This window comes from Oncorhynchus clarkii, unplaced genomic scaffold (assembly GCF_045791955.1).
Source record: "Oncorhynchus clarkii lewisi isolate Uvic-CL-2024 unplaced genomic scaffold, UVic_Ocla_1.0 unplaced_contig_3046_pilon_pilon, whole genome shotgun sequence".
Lineage (NCBI taxonomy): Eukaryota > Metazoa > Chordata > Actinopteri > Salmoniformes > Salmonidae > Oncorhynchus > Oncorhynchus clarkii.
This window is the reverse complement of record NW_027257998.1, coordinates 202501-223373: the sequence shown is the minus strand read 5'-3', so window position 1 is coordinate 223373 and position 20873 is coordinate 202501. Positions and strand designations below refer to the sequence as shown.

Here is a 20873-nt window from a genome sequence, read left to right as displayed (position 1 = left end):
AACCACTAGGCTACCTGCCCCCCCCCCTCTAACCACTAGGCTACCCCCTCTAACCACTAGGCTACCTGCCCCCCCCCCCTCTAACCACTAGGCTACCCCCTCTAACCACTAGGCTACCTGCCCCCCCCCCCCCCCCTCTAACCACTAGGCTACCCCCTCTAACCACTAGGCTACCTGCCCCCCCCCTCTAACCACTAGGCTACCTGCCCCCCCCCCCCCCTAACCACTAGGCTACCTGCCCCCCCCCCCCCCCTCTAACCACTAGGCTACCCCCTCTAACCACTAGGCTACCTGCCCCCCCCCCCCTCTAACCACTAGGCTACCTGCCCCCCCCCCCCCCTAACCACTAGGCTACCTGCCCCCCCCCCCCCCCTCTAACCACTAGGCTACCCCCTCTAACCACTAGGCTACCTGCCCCCCCCCCCCCCCCTCTAACCACTAGGCTACCTGCCCCTCCCCCCTCTAACCACTAGGCTACCTGCCCCCCCCCCTAACCACTAGGCTACCTGCCCCCCCCTTATTGAACTGACTAATAAATATGAATCCCTAATGTATAAATAAAGGTTTTGTTATATCAAACTTCAGAATAGTCCAATTCTGTGACGAACAAATACGATCAGACACAGCAGCAACATCTGGTCACAACAACAACAAATACCATCAGACACAGCAGCAACATCTGGTCACAACAACAACAACAACAAGTCATGTTTTTTCCTCAATTAAATAAAAGTCTAATTATTATTGTCAGGTTTGATGAGTTGGCGTACCCCAGAATCATGCCTTTGGTAGTCTACCTCTTCTGGATCTGTCTCTTCATAATCTGATCTAGGATCAGGTCTCCCTGCTTCACGTCCGTGTTGCCACAGCCAACCACCGGACAGCTGTGGGACGGAGAAAAGGAATATGCTAATGAATCAATCTAATGTTTTACTGCAACAGTTGTTTAAGTGTAAAACAAGGTGCTATAGCAACAGGGTAGGACAGAGAGACGACATCCCATCCTGATTGACAAGGTGCTATAGCAACAGGGGTAGGACAGAGAGATGACATCACATCCTGATTGACATGGTGCTATAACAACAGGGTAGGGCAGAGAGACGACATCCCATCCTGATTGACAAGGTGCTATAGCAACAGGGGTAGGACGGAGAGACGACATCACATCCTGATTGACAAGGTGCTATAGCAAAAGGGTAGGACAGAGAGACGACATCCCATCCTGATTGACAAGGTGCTATAGCAACAGGGGTAGGACGGAGAGACGACATCACATCCTGATTGACAAGGTGCTATAACAACAGGGTAGGACAGAGAGACGACATCACATCCTGATTGACAAGGTGCTATAACAACAGGGTAGGACAGAGAGACATCACATCCTGATTGACAAGGTGCTATAGCAACAGGGTAGGACAGAGAGACGACATCACATCCTGATTGACAAGGTGCTATAACAACAGGGTAGGACAGAGAGACGACATCACATCCTGTTTGACAAGGTGTTATAACAACAGGGTAGGACAGAGAGATGACATCACATCCTGATTGACAAGGTGCTATAACAGCAGGGTAGGACAGAGAGACAACATCACATCCTGATTGACAAGGTGCTATAGCAACAGGGTAGGACAGAGAGACGACATCACATCCTGATTGACAAGGTGCTATAGCAACAGGGTAGGACAGAGAGACGACATCACATCCTGTTTGACAAGGTGCTATAACAACAGGGTAGGACAGAGAGACGACATCACATCCTGTTTGACAAGGTGTTATAACAACAGGGTAGGACAGAGAGACGACATCACATCCTGATTGACAAGGTGCTATAGCAACAGGGGTAGGACAGAGAGACGACATCACATCCTGATTGACAAGGTGCTATAGCAACAGGGTAGGACAGAGAGACGACATCACATCCTGATTGACAAGGTGCTATAACAGCAGGGTAGGACAAAGAGACGACATCACATCCTGATTGACAAGGTGCTATAGTAACGGGTAGGACAGAGAGACGACATCACATCCTGATTGACAAGGTGCTATAGCAACGGGTAGGACAGAGAGACGACATCACATCCTGATTGACAAGGTGCTATAGCAACAGGGGTAGGACAGAGAGACGACATCACATCCTGATTGACAAGGTGCTATAGCAACAGGGTAGGACAGAGAGACGACATCACATCCTGATTGACAAGGTGCTATAGCAACAGGGTAGGACAGAGAGACGACATCACATCCTGATTGACAAGGTGCTAACAGTAACAGGGTAGGACAGAGAGACTACATCACATCCTGATTGACAAGGTGCTATAACAGCAGGGTAGGACAGAGAGACGACATCACATCCTGATTGACAAGGTGCTAACAGTAACAGGGTAGGACAGAGAGACGACATCACATCCTGATTGACGAGGTGCTAACAGTAACAGGGTAGGACAGAGAGACGACATCACATCCTGATTGACAAGGTGCTAACAGTAACAGGGTAGGACAGAGAGACGACATCACATCCTGATTGACAAGGTGCTATAGCAACAGGGGTAGGACAGAGAGATGACATCACATCCTGATTGACAAGGTGCTATAGCAACAGGGGTAGGACAGTGAGACGACATCACATCCTGATTGACAAGGTGCTATAACAACAGGGTAGGACAGAGAGACGACATCACATCCTGATTGACAAGGTGCTAACAATAACAGGGTAGGACAGAGAGACGACATCACATCCTGATTGACAAGGTGCTATAACAACAGGGTAGGACAGAGAGACGACATCACATCCTGATTGACAAGGTGCTATAGCAACAGGGGTAGGACAGAGAGATGACATCACATCCTGATTGACAAGGTGTTATAGCAACAAGGGTAGGACAGAGAGATGACATCACATCCTGATTGACAAGGTGCTATAGCAACAGGGGTAGGACAGAGAGATGACATCACATCCTGATTGACAAGGTGCTATAGCAACAGGGGTAGGACAGAGAGATGACATCACATCCTGATTGACAAGGTGTTATAGCAACAAGGGTAGGACAGAGAGATGACATCACATCCTGATTGACAAGGTGCTATAGCAACAGGGGTAGGACAGAGAGACATCACATCCTGATTGACAAGGTGCTATAGCAACAGGGGTAGGACAGAGAGATGACATCACATCCTGATTGACAAGGTGTTATAGCAACAAGGGTAGGACAGAGAGATGACATCACATCCTGATTGACAAGGTGCTATAGCAACAGGGGTAGGACAGAGAGACATCACATCCTGATTGACAAGGTGCTATAGCAACAGGCAGACTCAAGACAACAGAGTGTAAATGAATTGACTAAACCAGACAGCAGGAGCGTCACGTCTCACCGTAACTTCTTCTTCTGGTTTTGCCTGGCCTTGATCATCCCCATAATGGCGTCCCGGTCGTAGTGGTGGTTACACTTCTTGTTCTTCATTGGGTTAACCATCTCCACCTGCAGGGCCACACAACAACATGGACACAACCAGACTGTAAGGCTTTATTGTCCTGTTGCCGGGCAGATTAGTTTACAGTGGGGGAAAGACATACCATCTCCACCTGCAGGGCCACACAACAACATGGACACAACCAGACTGTAAGGCTTTATTGTCCTGTTGCCGGGCAGATTAGTTTACAGTGGGGGAAAGACATACCATCTCCACCTGCAGGGCCACACAACAACATGGACACAACCAGACTGTAAGGCTTTATTGTCCTGTTGCCGGGCAGATTAGTTTACAGTGGGAAAGACATACCTGAGGGGACAGGTTAGACACTGACAGGAAGAGAGAGACCAACCTGAGGGGACAGGTTAGATACTGACAGGAGGAGTAGAGACCAACCTGAGGGGACAGGTTAGATACTGACAGGAGGAGGAGAGACCAACCTGAGTCAGGGGACAGGTGAAGTTACTGACAGGAGGAGTAGAGACCAACCTGAGTCAGGGGACAGGTTAGATACTGACAGGAGGAGTAGAGACCAAACAGTCAGGGGACAGGCTAGTTACTGACAGGAGGAGAGAGACCGACCTGAGTCAGGGGACAGGTTAGATACTGACAGGAGGAGTAGAGACCAACCTGAGTCAGGGGACAGGCTAGTTACTGACAGGAGGAGAGAGACCAACCTGAGTCAGGGGACAGGTTAGATACTGACAGGAAGAGTAGAGACCAACCTGAGTCAGGGGACAGGTTAGATACTGACAGGAGGAGTAGAGACCAAACTGAGTCAGGGGACAGGTTAGATACTGACAGGAGGAGAGAGACCAACCTGAGTCAGGGGACAGGTTAGTTACTGACAGGAGGAGGAGAGACCAACCTGAGTCAGGGGACAGGTTAGTTACTGACAGGAGTAGAGACCAACCTGAGTCAGGGGACAGGTTAGTTACTGACAGGAGGAGAGAGACCAACCTGAGTCAGGGGACAGGCTAGTTACTGACAGGAGGAGGAGAGACCAACCTGAGTGAGGGGACAGGTTAGATACTGACAGGAGGAGAGAGACCAACCTGAGTCAGGGGACAGGTTAGATACTGACAGGAGGAGAGAGACCAACCTGAGTCAGGGGACAGGCTAGACCAACCTGAGTGAGGGGACAGGTTAGATACTGACAGGAGGAGGAGAGACCAACCTGAGTCAGGGGACAGGTTAGATACTGACAGGAGGAGGAGAGACCAACCTGAGTCAGGGGACAGGTTAGATACTGACAGGAGGAGGAGAGACCAACCTGAGTCAGGGGACAGGTTAGATACTGACAGGAGGAGGAGAGACCAACCTGAGTCAGGGGACAGGTTAGATACTGACAGGAGGAGAGAGACCAACCTGAGTGAGGGGACAGGTTAGATACTGACAGGAGGAGAGAGACCAACCTGAGTGAGGGGACAGGTTAGATACTGACAGGAGGAGAGAGACCAACCTGAGTCAGGGGACAGGTTAGATACTGACAGGAGGAGGAGAGACCAACCTGAGTCAGGGGACAGGTTAGATACTGACAGGAGGAGGAGAGACCAACCTGAGTCAGGGGACAGGTTAGATACTGACAGGAGGAGGAGAGACCAACCTGAGTCAGGGGACAGGTTAGATACTGACAGGAGGAGGAGAGACCAACCTGAGTCAGGGGACAGGTTAGATACTGACAGGAGGAGAGAGACCAACCTGAGTCAGGGGACAGGTTAGATACTGACAGGAGGAGGAGAGACCAACCTGAGTCAGGGGACAGGTTAGATACTGACAGGAGGAGAGAGACCAACCTGAGTCAGGGGACAGGTTAGATACTGAGACCAACCTGAGTCAGGGGACAGGTGAAGTTAACCTCACTCTGCGTCACAGCAACATCCTCATCCAGCTCCTCCTCCATATTCTCTGCTGCCTCAGGGTTCACTGATGGAGACAGAACATACACACAAGACAGGTTACCAGTCACCATGTGGGACATGCTGCTAGTCTACATACAACTAGTGTGTGTGTGTGTGTGTGTGTGTGTGTGTGTGCGTGTGTGTGTGTGCGTGCCTCACCTGTTTTGAGTGCGTTTCTGACGTTCTCCTTAAAGCTGACCAGCTTGACGTGGTTCTGTAGCTCTCCCTCAGACAGACTGCCGTGTCTCTCAGTGAACTTCTCCTTCACCAGAGACTTCAGTCTGAACATGGCCTCGGGCTCTTGGTTCCTCACCTGGAGAACAGGAGGCAGGTGACATCAGACAGGTGCTGGGGGGGGCAGACAGGTGCTGGGGGCCGGCAGACAGGTGCTTTAGGGGGGGCAGACAGGTGGTCTAGGGGGGGGGGACAGACAGGTGGTCTAGGGGGGCAGACAGGTGCTCTAGGGGGGGCAGACATGTGCTCTAGGGGGGGCAGACAGGTGCTCTAGGGGGGGCAGACAGGTGCTCTAGGGGGGGCAGACAGGTGCTCTAGGGGGGGCAGACAGGTGCTCTAGGGGGGGCAGACAGGTGCTCTAGGGGGGGCAGACAGGTGCTCTAGGGGGGGCAGACAGGTGCTCTAGGGGGGGCAGACAGGTGGTCTAGGGGGTGGGACAGACAGGTGGTCTAGGGGGGGCAGACAGGTGCTCTGGGGGGGCAGACAGGTGCTCTAGGGGGGGGCAGACATGTGCTCTAGGGGGGGGCAGACATGTGCTCTAGGGGGGGGCAGACATGTGCTCTAGGGGGGGGCAGACATGTGCTCTAGGGGGGGCAGACATGTGCTCTAGGGGGGGCAGACAGGTGCTCTAGGGGGGCAGACAGGTGCTCTGGGGGGGCAGACAGGTGCTCTAGGGGGGCAGACAGGTGCTCTGGGGGGGGGGGGGAAGACAGGTGCTCATTCGTGAACACCGTAGCAAAAAGTTTTGCAATGGAAAATAAAAACAGTCCCTCCCTGTTTCAGACGATCAGTTAGTCCCTCCCTGTTTCAGACGATCAGTTAGTCCCTCCCTGTTTCAGACGATCAGTTAGTCCCTCCCTGTTTCAGACGATCAGTTAGTCCCTCCCTGTTTCAGACGATCAGTTAGTCCCTCCCTTTTTCAGCTGATCAGTTAGTCCCTCCCCTTTTCAGCTGATCAGTTAGTCCCTCCCTGTTTCAGCTGATCAGTTAGTCCCTCCCTGTTTCAGCTGATCAGTTAGTCCCTCCCTGTTTCAGACGATCAGTTAGTCCCTCCCTGTTTCAGACGATCAGTTAGTCCCTCCCTGTTTCAGACGATCAGTTAGTCCCTCCCTGTTTCAGACGATCAGTTAGTCCCTCCCCGTTTCAGACGATCAGTTAGTCCCTCCCTGTTTCAGATGATCAGTTAGTCCCTCCCTGTTTCAGACTGCTTCGATAAGTCTGGTGCCAAAGGAATACGACCTGGGTGTTATAGAGCCCCACCGTGGAGGTGGTGTCATAATACCCATAAAACCTAGCGGGTCAAAAACAGGGAAATGGTTCCAATCTTTCTCTCACCATTCATTTTCCCCCCCTATAGGGGATTTTAGAAACAGTTGAAATAAGGCCTGTGTTTGGTGTAGTTTACCCCGGTGTGGCATTTTAATTACCATGTCAATCTCTATAGGACAAGGTGACATTTATCAATATATCTCTAGGACAAGGTGACTTTTATCAATATATCTCTAGGACAAGGTGACTTTTATCAATATATCTCTAGGACAAGGTGACTTTTATCAATATATCTCTAGGACAAGGTGACTTTTATCAATATATCTCTAGGACAAGGTGACTTTTATCAATATATCTCTAGGACAAGGTGACTTTTATCAATATATCTCTAGGACAAGGTGACTTTTATCAATATATCTCTAGGACAAGGTGACTTTTATCAATATATCTCTAGGACAAGGTGACTTTTATCAATAGATCTCCAGGACAAGGTGACTTTTATCAATATATCTCTAGGACAAGGTGACTTTTATCAATATATCTCCAGGACAAGGTGACTTTTATCAATATATCTCCAGGACAAGGTGACTTTTATCAATAGATCTCTAGGACAAGGTGACTTTTATCAATATATCTCTAGGACAAGGTGACTTTTATCAATATATCTCTAGGACAAGGTGACTTTTATCAATATATCTCTAGGACAAGGTGACTTTTATCAATATATCTCTAGGACAAGGTGACTTTTATCAATAGATCTCTAGGACAAGGTGACTTTTATCAATATATCTCTAGGACAAGGTGACTTTTATCAATATATCTCCAGGACAAGGTGACTTTTATCAATATATCTCTAGGACAAGGTGACTTTTATCAATATATCTCTAGGACAAGGTGACTTTTATCAATATATCTCTAGGACAAGGTGACTTTTATCAATATATCTCTAGGACAAGGTGACTTTCATCAATATATTTGGACTAGGTAAATAGATCATCTATTGTCTATAATAACACCATTACAGGACTAGGTAACTAGATCATCTATTGTCTATAATAACACCATTACAGGACTAGGTAAATAGATCATCTATTGTCTATAATAACACCATTACAGGACTAGGTAAATAGATCATCTATTGTCTATAATAACACCATTACAGGACTAGGTAAATAGATCATCTATTGACTGGTTTAGTTTAATAACACCATTACAGGACTAGGTAAATAGATAATCTATTGTCTATAATAACACCATTACAGGACTAGGTAAATAGATCATCTATTGTCTATAATAACACCATTACAGGACTAGGTAAATAGATCATCTATTGTCTATAATAACACCATTACAGGACTAGGTAACTAGATCATCTATTGTCTATAATAACACCATTACAGGACTAGGTAAATAGATCATCTATTGTCTATAATAACACCATTACAGGACTAGGTAAATAGATCATCTATTGACTGGTTTAGTTTAATAACACCATTACAGGACTAGGTAAATAGATAATCTATTGTCTATAATAACACCATTACAGGACTAGGTAAATAGATCATCTATTGTCTATAATAACACCATTACAGGACTAGGTAAATAGATCATCTATTGTCTGGTTTAGTTTAATAACATGACTAGGTAAATATATAATCTATTGTCTATAATAACACCATTACAGGACTAGGTAAATAGATCATCTATTGTCTATAATAACACCATTACAGGACTAGGTAAATAGATCATCTATTGTCAGGTTTAGTTTAATACCACCATTACATGACTAGTATCACTGGAAAGTGGCATTCTGAGTGATAACGTAGAAGATTGTAATTCCTTATCCAACAGCTACAGTAGGCTACACACTGCCGTTTGAGGATCCACACTTATCTCCAGAATCCATCCGACAGAAAATGAACTTTGACCCCTGCAGTTCAGTACTTCACCTCTGCAGTGACACAGTTCACCACCTCAACGAAGCAGTTGATCTCCTGGTCCAGTTTGGCACACTCCAGCATCATCACCTCCAGCTTCTTCAGGACTGCATCATTCTCAGTTCCTGTAATAATCATCACATCATACTAAATTATTCATATCTCTGTATACTGTTTGTTATGGTGACAAGCTTCCAAATGTTAGACAGCATTCCATAGCCCTGTATACTGTTGTTATGGTGACACAAGCTACCAAATGGTAGACAGCATTCCATAGCTCTGTATACTGTTGTTATGGTGACACAAGCTACCAAATGGTAGACAGCATTCCATAGCTCTGTATACTGTTGTTATGGTGACACAAGCTACCAAATGGTAGACAGCATTCCATAGCTCTGTATAGTAGAATGTGTGTCCAACTAGCCTGCTGGCTAGTGCTTTTCGGACCGGGCTAGTAGAAAATGTGTCCAACTAGCCTGCTGGCTAGTGCTTTCCAAACCGAGCTAGTAGAACACGTGTCCAACTAGCCTGTTGGCTAGTGCTTTTCAGACCGAGCTAGTAGAAAATGTGTCCAACTAGACTGCTGGCTAGTGCTTTCCAGACCGGGCTAGTAGAAAATGTGTCCAACTAGACTGCTGGCTAGTGCTTTCCAGACCGGGCTAGTAGAAAATGTGTCCAACTAGCCTGCTGGCTAGTGCTTTCCAGACCGGGCTAGTAGAAAATGTGTCCAACTAGCCTGCTGGCTAGTGCTTTCCAGACCGGGCTAGTAGAAAATGTGTCCAACTAGTCTGCTGGCAAGTGCTTTTCAGATCGTGCAAGTAGAAAATGTGTCCAACTAGCCTGCTGGCTAGTGCTTTCCAAACCGAGCTAGTAGAACACGTGTCCAACTAGCCTGTTGGCTAGTGCTTTTCAGACCGAGCTAGTAGAAAATGTGTCCAACTAGCCTGCTGGCTAGTGCTTTTCAGACCGTGCAAGTAGAAAATGTGTCCAACTAGCCTGCTGGCTAGTGCTTTCCAAACCGAGCTAGTAGAACACGTGTCCAACTAGCCTGTTGGCTAGTGCTTTTCAGACCGAGCTAGTAGAAAATGTGTCCAACTAGCCTGCTGGCTAGTGCTTTCCAGACCGGGTTAGTAGAAAATGTGTCCAACTAGCCTGCTGGCTAGTGCTTTCCAGACCGGGCTAGTAGAAAATGTGTCCAACTAGCCTGTTGGCTAGTGCTTTCCAGACCGAGCTAGTAGAAAATGTGTCCAACTAGCCTGCTGGCTAGTGCTTTTCGGACCGGGCTAGTAGAAAATGTGTCCAACTAGCCTGCTGGCTAGTGCTTTCCAGACCGGGCTAGTAGAAAATGTGTCCAACTAGTCTGCTGGCAAGTGCTTTCCAGACCAGGCTAGTAGAAAATGTGTCCAACTAGCCTGCTGGCAAGTGCTTTCCAGACCGAGCTAGTAGAAAATGTGTCCAACTAGCCTGCTGGCTAGTGCTTTCCAGACCGAGCTAGTAGAAAATGTGTCCAACTAGCCTGCTGGCTAGTGCTTTTCGGACCGGGCTAGTAGAAAATGTGTCCAACTAGCCTGCTGGCTAGTGCTTTCCAGACCGGGCTAGTAGAAAATGTGTCCAACTAGCCTGCTGGCTACTGCTTTCCAGACCGGGCTAGTAGAAAATGTGTCCAACTAGCCTGCTGGCTAGTGCTTTCCAGACCGGGCTAATAGAAAATGTCTCCAACTAGCCTGCTGGCAAGTGCTTTCCAGACCGGGCTAGTAGAAAATGTGTCCAACTAGCCTGCTGGCTAGTGCTTTCCAGACCGGGCTAGTAGAAAATGTATCCAACTAGCCTGCTGGCTAGTGCTTTCCAGACCGGGCTAGTAGAAAATGTGTCCAACTAGCCTGCTGGCTAGTGCTTTCCAGACCGGGCTAGTAGAAAATGTGTCCAACTAGCCTGCTGGCTAGTGCTTTTCAGACCGAGCTAGTAGAAAATGTGTCCAACTAGCCTGCTGGCTAGTGCTTTTCAGACCGGGCTAGTAGAAAATGTGTCCAACTAGCCTGCTGGCTAGTGCTTTTCAGACCGAGCTAGTAGAAAATGTGTCCAACTAGCATGCTGGCTAGTGCTTTTCGGACCGGGCTAGTAGAACATGTGTCCAACTAGCCTGCTGGCTAGTGCTTTCCAGACCGGGCTAGTAGAAAATGTGTCCAACTAGTCTGCTGGCTAGTGCTTTCCAGACCCAGCTAGTAGAAAATGTATCCAACTAGCCTGCTGGCTAGTGCTTGTCAGACCGGGCTAGTAGAAAATGTGTCCAACTAACCTGCTGGCTAGTGCTTTTCAGACCGGGCTAGTAGAAAATGTGTCCAACTAGCCTGCTGGCTAGTGCTTTCCAGACCGAGCTAGTAGAAAATGTGTCCAACTAACCTGCTGGCTAGTGCTTTTCAGACCGGGCTAGTAGAAAATGTGTCCAACTAGCCTGCTGGCTAGTGCTTTCCAGACCGAGCTAGTAGAAAATGTGTCCAACTAGCCTGCTGGCTAGTGCTTTCCAGACCGGGCTAGTAGAAAATGTGTCCAACTAGCCTGCTGGCTAGTGCTTTCCAGACCGAGCTAGTAGAAAATGTATCCAATTAGCCTGCTGGCTAGTGCTTTCCAGACCGGGCTAGTTGAAAATGTGAGAGATTTAATATTTTCAAATATCACACGGCACAGATGTTTGACCTGGGCTCGTAAAAACGTCAACATACCAAAATCCTCAAGTGACATCCTTGTGTGAACCACTTCCACTTCCTAGCCGGTCGGTCGGTCGGTCGGTCGGTCGGTCGGTCGGTCGGTCAATCAGTCAGTCAGTCAGTCAGTCAGTCAGACAGTCAGACAGTCAGTCAGTCAGTCAGTCAGTCCCGTTGACTACATACACACAAAGAGCCTGTCCAGTGAGAAGGATTCGACAAAGATATTACCAGCACAGTCAAGTGTCTCTCTGATAGAGATGTGCCATTAACCTACCTGCTGTTTCTGCCACAAGTGTCTCTCTGATAGAGACGTGCCACTAACCTACCTGCTGTTTCTGCCACACGTGTCTCTCTGATAGAGACGTGCCACTAACCTACCTGCTGTTTCTGCCACAAGTGTCTCTCTGATAGAGACGTGCCACTAACCTACCTGCTGTTTCTGCCACAAGTGTCTCTCTGATAGAGACGTGCCACTAACCTACCTGCTGTTTCTGCCACACGTGTCTCTCTGATAGAGACGTGCCACTAACCTACCTGCTGTTTCTGCCACACGTGTCTCTCTGATAGAGACGTGCCACTAACCTACCTGCTGTTTCTGCCACAAGTGTCTCTCTGATAGAGACGTGCCACTAACCTACCTGCTGTTTCTGCCACAAGTGTCTCTCTGATAGAGACGTGCCACTAACCTACCTGCTGTTTCTGCCACACGTGTCTCTCTGATAGAGACGTGCCACTAACCTACCTGCTGTTTCTGCCACAAGTGTCTCTCTGATAGAGACGTGCCACTAACCTACCTGCTGTTTCTGCCACACGTGTCTCTCTGATAGAGACGTGCCACTAACCTACCTGCTGTTTCTGCCACAAGTGTCTCTCTGATAGAGATGTGCCACTAACCTACCTGCTGTTTCTGCCACAAGTGTCTCTCTGATAGAGACGTGCCACTAACCTACCTGCTGTTTCTGCCACAAGTGTCTCTCTGATAGAGACGTGCCACTAACCTACCTGCTGTTTCTGCCACACGTGTCTCTCTGATAGAGACGTGCCACTAACCTACCTGCTGTTTCTGCCACAAGTGTCTCTCTGATAGAGACGTGCCACTAACCTACCTGCTGTTTCTGCCACACGTGTCTCTCTGATAGAGACGTGCCACTAACCTACCTGCTGTTTCTGCCACACGTGTCTCTCTGATAGAGACGTGCCACTAACCTACCTGCTGTTTCTGCCACAAGTGTCTCTCTGATAGAGACGTGCCACTAACCTACCTGCTGTTTCTGCCACACGTGTCTCTCTGATAGAGACGTGCCACTAACCTACCTGCTGTTTCTGCCACACGTGTCTCTCTGATAGAGACGTGCCACTAACCTACCTGCTGTTTCTGCCACAAGTGTCTCTCTGATAGAGACGTGCCACTAACCTACCTGCTGTTTCTGCCACAAGTGTCTCTCTGATAGAGACGTGCCACTAACCTACCTGCTGTTTCTGCCACAAGTGTCTCTCTGATAGAGACGTGCCACTAACCTACCTGCTGTTTCTGCCACGTCCAGAGCGACGTCGGTCACAATGTCCATCCCCGTTCCAATATCTGCCTGACATGTTTTCAGACTAGACAGTGTGGAGTGGACTGCACTCAAGGACATGTTGAAATCTAAAACATGAGAAAGTATCTGAAACAAGAGATGTTAAGTTGTTAGAATATTAGGTCCCTTTGTGTTTTGGTTAATCGTGTTTGTCACATGACATTGTTTTTTTTTTTTAACTTTATTTAAAAGATTTGGAATCAAACGGTCCTGTTTCTTTTTCATGTCAGATGGTCCAGAAACATCCTCAGACAACTGCTTTCATTTTTGTTCTAATTCAAATTTTTAGAAAAGGCTTCCAATTTAAAAAAATACCAAAACACAGGGACCTAGTTATAATGAATCAACATGATTAACCAAAACACAAGGTCCTAGTTATAATGAATCAACGTGATTAACCAAAACACAGGGTCCTGGTTATAATGAATCAACGTGATTAACCAAAACACAGGGTCCTGGTTATAATGAATCAACACGATTAACCAAAACACAGGGACCTAGTTATAATGAATCAACACGATTAACCAAAACACAGGGACCTAGTTATAATGAATCAACATGATTAACCAAAACACAGGGACCTAGTTATAATGAATCAACATGATTAACCAAAACACAGGGTCCTGGTTATAATGAATCAACCAAAACACAGGGTCCTAGTTATAATGAATGAACCAAAACACAGGGTCCTGGTTATAATGAATCAACACGATTAACCAAAACACAGGGACCTAGTTATAATGGATCAACACGATTAACCAAAACACAGGGTCCTAGTTATAATGAATCAACACGATTAACCAAAACACAGGGACCTGGTTATAATGAATCAACCAAAGCACAGGGACCTGGTTATAATGAATCAATCAAAACACAGGGTCCTAGTTATAATGAATTAACACGATTAACCAAAACACAGGGTCCTAGTTATAGTGAATCAACACGATTAACCAAAACACAGGGACCTAGCTAGAATGAATCCACACGATTAACCAAAACACAGGGACCTGGTTATAATGAATTAACCAAAACACAGGGTCCTGGTTATAATGAATCAAGCCACCCTCGGTATATTGGAGCAGATGCCAGGATGTCCAACCCTAATCCCTGGAGAACTGGTGTGCAGGTTTTTGTTCCAGCCTTGCTCAAAACACACCTGATTCAGTTGCTCACAGAGACCTTGTGTAGTCGACTTAACGTTAGAGCAAAGTTGGAATAATAACCTGCATACGGTCACAAAACAAGTTATCTGTAGCTACCTTCAGGTTGAATCCACGTATCACCAACAAGTGCACTGACTGGCTATGTTGATACCTGGCCAGCCGGTTAACGTTACGCTATAATCACTAACTATTGGCGGCTAAGCAAGAGCGTGCCAATAAATAGCTCGCTAACCTCACGACTTTCCTCGCTGGGATGGTTTTTACAGGTTGTAGACGTGTTCTTTAATGTGTTGGTGTCTAAATAAGAGAAAATACTAAACAACTTTAGCTGCGTAAAATTACCGGGAAAAGTTTGTTCTCGTTTCCGGTTCCTCTTGAGGTGGTCTAAATCTTCTTCTTCTTCGATGTGGTTGAACGGCGGTTGGCATCCACTGTTAGGAGTGCATTATCGCCACCAGCTGGACGGGGTATTGAATAAGATAATAACAACATTATTGATAACTATTAATAATAATAAGAATACAATTTCGGGAAAGAGGGAAAACGATATCATACAAAATAAAAAACGTAAACTAAAAAAAACATTACAAAATAAATGAATATAAATTAAATTAATAAATATATTTATTAATCATACTTATTCAATCACAGTCCACTCCAAAATACTTCCCTGCACAGGATCAGGGGCCTGTGATGGGCTACATTAACCTATGTGGTCTAATCTCGAGGCCATCCTTCCAAATCTCAACTCATAACATGTCAAGATTAGATGAGGAATATGACTTCTAGAAATGGTATATCTATACATATCACTCACTATACAGCATATAGAGGAAACCTCTGTACCCACACAGACACTGGACAACAAGTCAGTTAACCCCTGTACCCACACAGACACTGGACACCAAGTCAGTTAACCCCTGTACCCACACAGACACTTGACACCAGGTTAGGTAACCCCATATACTGGACACCAAGTCAGTTAACCCCTATACCCACACAGACACTTGATACCAAGTCAGGTAACCCCTGTAACCACACATACACTTGATACCAAGTCAGGTAACCCCTGTACCCACACAGACACTTGATACCAAGTCAGGTAACCCCTGTACCCACACAGACACTTGATACCAAGTCAGGTAACCCCTGTACCCACACAGACACCTGACACCAAGTCAGGTAACCCCTGTACCCACACATATACTGGACACCAAGTCAGGGGACTTAGATTGCTGCTTTGTCTAAAACTCAAGTAACTACACCACATGTATTAGTTACCATGTTGTCATGTTGAACAGATTAACATCAGGTATCGGGGTAGATACCAATCATTCCCCCTCGTGGTTTTCTACTCCTGTGTTCAGCATCTCGATCAGGAGACGAGAGAAAGGACTGAGAACACCACGGTCCAAGCGACCTGTGTTGAATTAAAAACGGGAGAGACTGGGAGCTAAGCAGCTTTTAATTTTGTCAACATTTTGCCTGTTTTTTTGTAACATGAAATAGGTTGATGCTATTGAAGGATTTGTATATATATTTTTAAATATTATACAGAATGTCGCACCAGCTCTAGTATGCTGAGGAAACTATTAGGATCCACATTATATGATATATCAATGTGTTTTATGATGGCCAGGCGACACAGTTTATGACGTGGCACGCAACCATTGGTTGACGGTCGATGCAACATCTGCTCATGTAGTCGGACAGGATCTGGACCAATGAATCCAGTCTCATTGAAGGAGGAGGAAGTCCAGCCAGACATTTCTTCAAAATAAAAAGACACCAAAAACTTACTGTAAATTGCTTGGATTTTAAAATGTTTAAAAAAAAGTTCTGTTATATAAAATAAAAAAAATCTAAAAATCAACAAAATTATATACCATTATATTTATTCAAAGCCTCTTTTGTATTTAATGAATGACATATTACCACGGTGACATTATACCAAAGCTGGTAACACCTGATGTTATTAAAAACCATTCAACTATTTACAGTGTTACTAAAGCATTAGCACATTAAAGGTCATTACGTAACCAAGAGATTAATTAAAGTCAAAATGAATGAATCAACAGAAAGTTAAACCAAGAGTCCTTTGTCTAGATCTTCACAGGACTGTCCTGAACTCGAGGCCTTTGTCTAGATCTTCACAGGTCCGTCCTGAACTCGAGGCCTTTGTCTAGATCTTCACAGGTCCGTCCTGAACTCGAGGCCTTTGTCTAGATCTTCACAGGACTGTCCTGAACTCGAGGCCTTTGTCTAGATCTTCACAGGACTGTCCTGAACTCGAGGCCTTTGTCTAGATCTTCACAGGACTGTCCTGAACTCGAGGCCTTTGTCTAGATCTTCACAGGACTGTCCTGAACTCGAGGCCTTTGTCTAGATCTTCACAGGACTGTCCTGAACTCGTCAAAGATGAAACTTGGCACGTGGGCCTCGGCCACCTTTAAAGACAGAAAAACAACAACAGATTATTATATGCATGTAAAATGTAATATTCCAGATGAATATCTATAGTTTCCCCCCCCCCCCCCATGGGTGTTGTTGCTAATCCTAATCTAATCCTAATCCAATCCAATCCAACCCTAATCCAAATCTAATCCAAATCTAATCCAATCCAACCCTAATCCAACCCTAATCCAATCCTAATCTAAACCTAATCTAGTCCTAATCCAATCCTAATCTAATCCAATCCTAATCCAATCCTGATCCTAATCTAATCCTAATCTAATCTAATCCAATCCTAATCCTAATCCAATCCTAATCTAATCCTAATCTAATCCTAATCTAATCCTACCTTGCGAGGCAGTTTGGTGTAGCGTACGTAATCCTCCAGAAACATCAGAGCTCCCACCACGTCGGACGGCATGTCCGGGATCTTCTGACTGGAAAATAATTATTTACCAAAAATCTACATTTCATTCAATTTGAAGCAGAATATAATCCACATATAATAACACAGTGATCCACAAAATGTACTTACATTTTTTTGCATTCAAATTGTATTTATACAGATTAGATCTATGGAGGTAACGTTTGTTTTTTTGTTGCAGGAAAGAGCTGTTTGAAATAGCAGCCTTGGGCAACGTTCACTAGCACTACATGTGTTATATATAAATAAATCTGACTTTACTGTGATATCACTGTTACGCTCTTAAAATTAATGTGTATATGTGAGGTTTTTAAACTGGCAAAACAATCAAATCAATCAATCAACAAATCAATCAATCAATCAAACAAATCAATCACTCAACAAATCAATCAAACAAATCAATCACTCAACAAATCAATAAATCACTCAACAAATCAATCAATCAACAAATCAACCAATCAACAAATCAATCAATCAAAACGTACCTGGTGCACTGTTCCATGACAGAGCGTATGAATTGCCCAATGAGAGCCAGGAACTGCTCTGTGTATCTGGAGTGGAACTGCTTCAGCAGAGTGAGCAGGCCAAGAACCAGAGGAGACCAGTCTACCGGGTCGGTGGCTTTCCTGCACGTCATCCCTGGACAAACAGGAGAATACAGCCAATCACATGGTGGGACACACTCAACATGGGTCAGGACCAGCCAATCACGTGGTGGGACACACTCAACATGGGTCAGGACCAGCCAATCACATGGTGGGACACACTCAACATGGGTACAACCCAACCCCGGTCACCTGCCAGCCAACCCAACCCAACCCCAGTCACCTGCCAACCAACCCAAGTCACCTGCCAGCCAACCCAACCCCGGTCACTTGCATGCCAACCCAACCCCAGTCACTTGCCAGCCAACCCAACCCCAGTCACTTGCCAGCCAACCCAACCCAACCCCAGTCACCTGCCAGCCAACCCAACCCCAGTCACCCGCCAACCAACCCAACCCCAGTCACCCGCCAACCAACCCAACCCCAGTCATCCGCCAGCCAACCCAACCCCAGTCATCCGCCAGCCAACCCAACCCCAGTCACCTGCCAGCCAACCCAACCCAACCCCAGTCACCTGCCAGCCAACCCAACCCGACCCCAGTCACCTGCCAGCCAACCCAACCCAACCCCAGTCACCTGCCAGCCAACCCAACCCAGGTCACCTGCCAGCCAACCCAACCCCAGTCACCTGCCAGCCAGCCAACCCAACCCAGGTCACCTGCCACCAAACCCAACCCGTCACCTGCCAGCCAACCCAACCTCAGTCACCTGCTAGCCAACCCAACCCCAGTCACCTGCCAGCCAACCCAACCCAACCCCAGTCATCCGACAGCCAACCCAACCCCAGGTCACCTGCCAGCCAACCCAACCCCAGTCACCTGCCAGCCAACCCAACCCAACCCCACCCAACCAACCCAACCCAACCCCAGGTCACCTGCCAGCCAACCCAACCCAGGTCACCTGCCAGCCAACCCAACCCAGGTCACCTGCCAGCCAACCCAACCTCAGTCACCTGCCAGCCAACCCAACCCAAGTCACCTGCCAGCCAACCCAACCAAACCTCAGTCACCTGCCAGCCAACCCAACCCAACCTCAGTCACCTGCCAGCCAACCCAACCCAACCCCAGTCACCCGCCAGCCAACCCAACCCAACCCCAGTCACCTGCCAGCCAACCCAACCCCAGTCACCCGCCAGCCAACCCAACCCAACCCCAGTCACCCGCCAGCCAACCCAACCCAACCCCAGTCACCCGCCAGCCAACCCAACCCAACCCCAGTCACCCGCCAGCCAACCCAACCCAACCCCAGTCACCCGCCAGCCAACCCAACCCCAGTCACCCCCCAGCCAACCCAACCCCAGTCACCCCCCAGCCAACCCAACCCCAGTCACCCGCCAGCCAACCCAACCCCAGTCACCCGCCAGCCAACCCAACCCCAGTCACCCGCCAGCCAACCCAACCCCAGTCACCCGCCAGCCAACCCAACCCCAGTCACCCGCCAGCCAACCCAACCCCAGTCACCCGCCAGCCAACCCAACCCCAGTCACCCGCCAGCCAACCCAACCCCAGTCACCCGCCAGTCAACCCAACCCCAGTCACTCGCCAGCCAACCCAACCCACCCCAAGTCACCTGCCAACCCAACCCAACCCCAGTCACCTGCCAGCCAACCCAACCCCAGTCACCTGCCAGCCAACCCAACCCCAGTCATCCACCAGCCAACCCAACCCAACCCCAGTCACCCGCCAGCCAACCCAACCCAACCCCAGTCACCCGCCAGCCAACCCAACCCCAGTCACCCGCCAGCCAACCCAACCCCAGGCACCCGCCAGCCAACCCAACCCCAGTCACCCACCAGCCAACCCAACCCCAGTCACCCGCCAGCCAACCCAACCCCAGTCACCTGCCAGCCAACCCAACCCCAGTCACCTGTCAGCCAACCCAACCCCAGTCACCAGCCAGCCAACCCAACCCCAGTCACCTGCCAGCCAACCCAACCCCAGTCACCTGCCAGCCAACCCAACCCCAGTCACCAGCCAGCCAACCCAACCCCAGTCACCTGCCAGCCAACCCAACCCCAGTCACCTGCCAGCCAACCCAACCCCAGTCACCTGCCAGCCAACCCAACCCCAGTCACCAGCCAGCCAACCCAACCCCAGTCACCAGCCAGCCAACCCAACCCCAGTCACCTGCCAGCCAACCCAACCCCAGTCACCACTCTCAGGCCCAAATAGGACTAGACACACTCTCACGCCCAACTAGGACTAGACGCACTCTCAGGCCCAAATAGGACTAGACGCACTCTCAGGCCCAACTAGGACTAGACACACTCTCACGCCCAACTAGGACTAGACACACTCTCACGCCCAAATAGGACTAGACGCACTCTCAGGCCCAACTAGGACTAGACACACTCTCACGTCCAAATAGGACTAGACACACTCTCACGCCCAACTAGGACTAGACACACTCTCACGCCCAACTAGGACTAGACACACTCTCACGCCCAACTAGGACTAGACACACTCTCACGCCCAACTAGGACTAGACACACTCTCACGCCCAAATAGGACTAGACGCACTCTCAGGCCCAAATAGGACTAGACACACTCTCACGCCCAAATAGGACTAGACGCACTCTCACGCCCAACTAGGACTAGACACACTCTCAGGCCCAACTAGGACTAGACACACTCTCAGGCCCAACTAGGACTAGACACACTCTCACGCCCAAATAGGACTAGACACACTCTCACGCCCAACTAGGACTAGACGCACTCTCACGCCCAAATAGGAGAGGTAGACTACTGAAGTTGAAGCAGAGAAATCTGAGCGTGTAAATTATTTTTTATATTATGTTATTTTAATACAATAGGTAGGGTAACACATACAAAGGAGAAAGATTAATGTTTACAAATAATCTGTAGGACATTTTAATCCCAAAATTTGTCTGTCTGACCTCCCACAGCATGAAAAATGTAGACAACGCCGCAATGATCTCTGTCAGGACCCGCGGGAACCCAGCCCTCTACCTGGTACCTACTACCATCAGGACCCAGGGGAACCCAGCCCTCTACCTGGTACCTACTACCATCAGGACCCAGGGGAACCCAGCCCTCTACCTGGTACCTACTACCATCAGGACCCAGGGGAACCCAGCCCTCTACCTGGTACCTACTACCATCAGGACCCGGGG

At 48.0% G+C, this 20873-nt stretch overlaps 2 protein-coding genes across 4 annotated transcripts in view; both read right to left on the bottom strand.

Moving 5' to 3' along the window:
* Positions 1 to 674: 674 nt before the first annotated feature.
* Positions 675 to 14621, bottom strand: LOC139394445 (E3 SUMO-protein ligase NSE2-like). Of its 3 annotated transcripts, none has more exons than XM_071142515.1 (7): positions 14603 to 14621; positions 13043 to 13184; positions 8828 to 8940; positions 5535 to 5688; positions 5306 to 5400; positions 3376 to 3482; positions 675 to 884 (listed from the first exon to the last, which is right to left on the bottom strand). In XM_071142515.1, exons 2-7 carry the CDS (start codon positions 13155 to 13157, stop codon positions 794 to 796), a joined length of 675 nt encoding a protein of 224 aa, XP_070998616.1. In that variant the 5' UTR covers positions 13158 to 13184; positions 14603 to 14621; the 3' UTR covers positions 675 to 793. The 3 variants fall into 3 exon arrangements, with proteins under 3 accessions (XP_070998616.1, XP_070998614.1, XP_070998615.1); XM_071142513.1 differs by having other exon boundaries at positions 14357 to 14615; XM_071142514.1 differs by having other exon boundaries at positions 14493 to 14615.
* Positions 14622 to 16141: 1520 nt separating this feature from the next.
* The window catches only part of LOC139394443 (WASH complex subunit 5), a 76583-nt gene continuing 71851 nt past the window's right edge, over positions 16142 to 20873 (bottom strand). The window contains exons 27-29 of the mRNA XM_071142510.1: positions 17621 to 17774; positions 17061 to 17148; positions 16142 to 16707 (exon numbers count right to left, since the gene is read on the bottom strand). Of these exons, the coding sequence (XP_070998611.1) occupies positions 16651 to 16707; positions 17061 to 17148; positions 17621 to 17774 (299 nt within the window). The 3' untranslated portion in view covers positions 16142 to 16650. The remainder of the gene's footprint in view (positions 16708 to 17060; positions 17149 to 17620; positions 17775 to 20873) is intronic.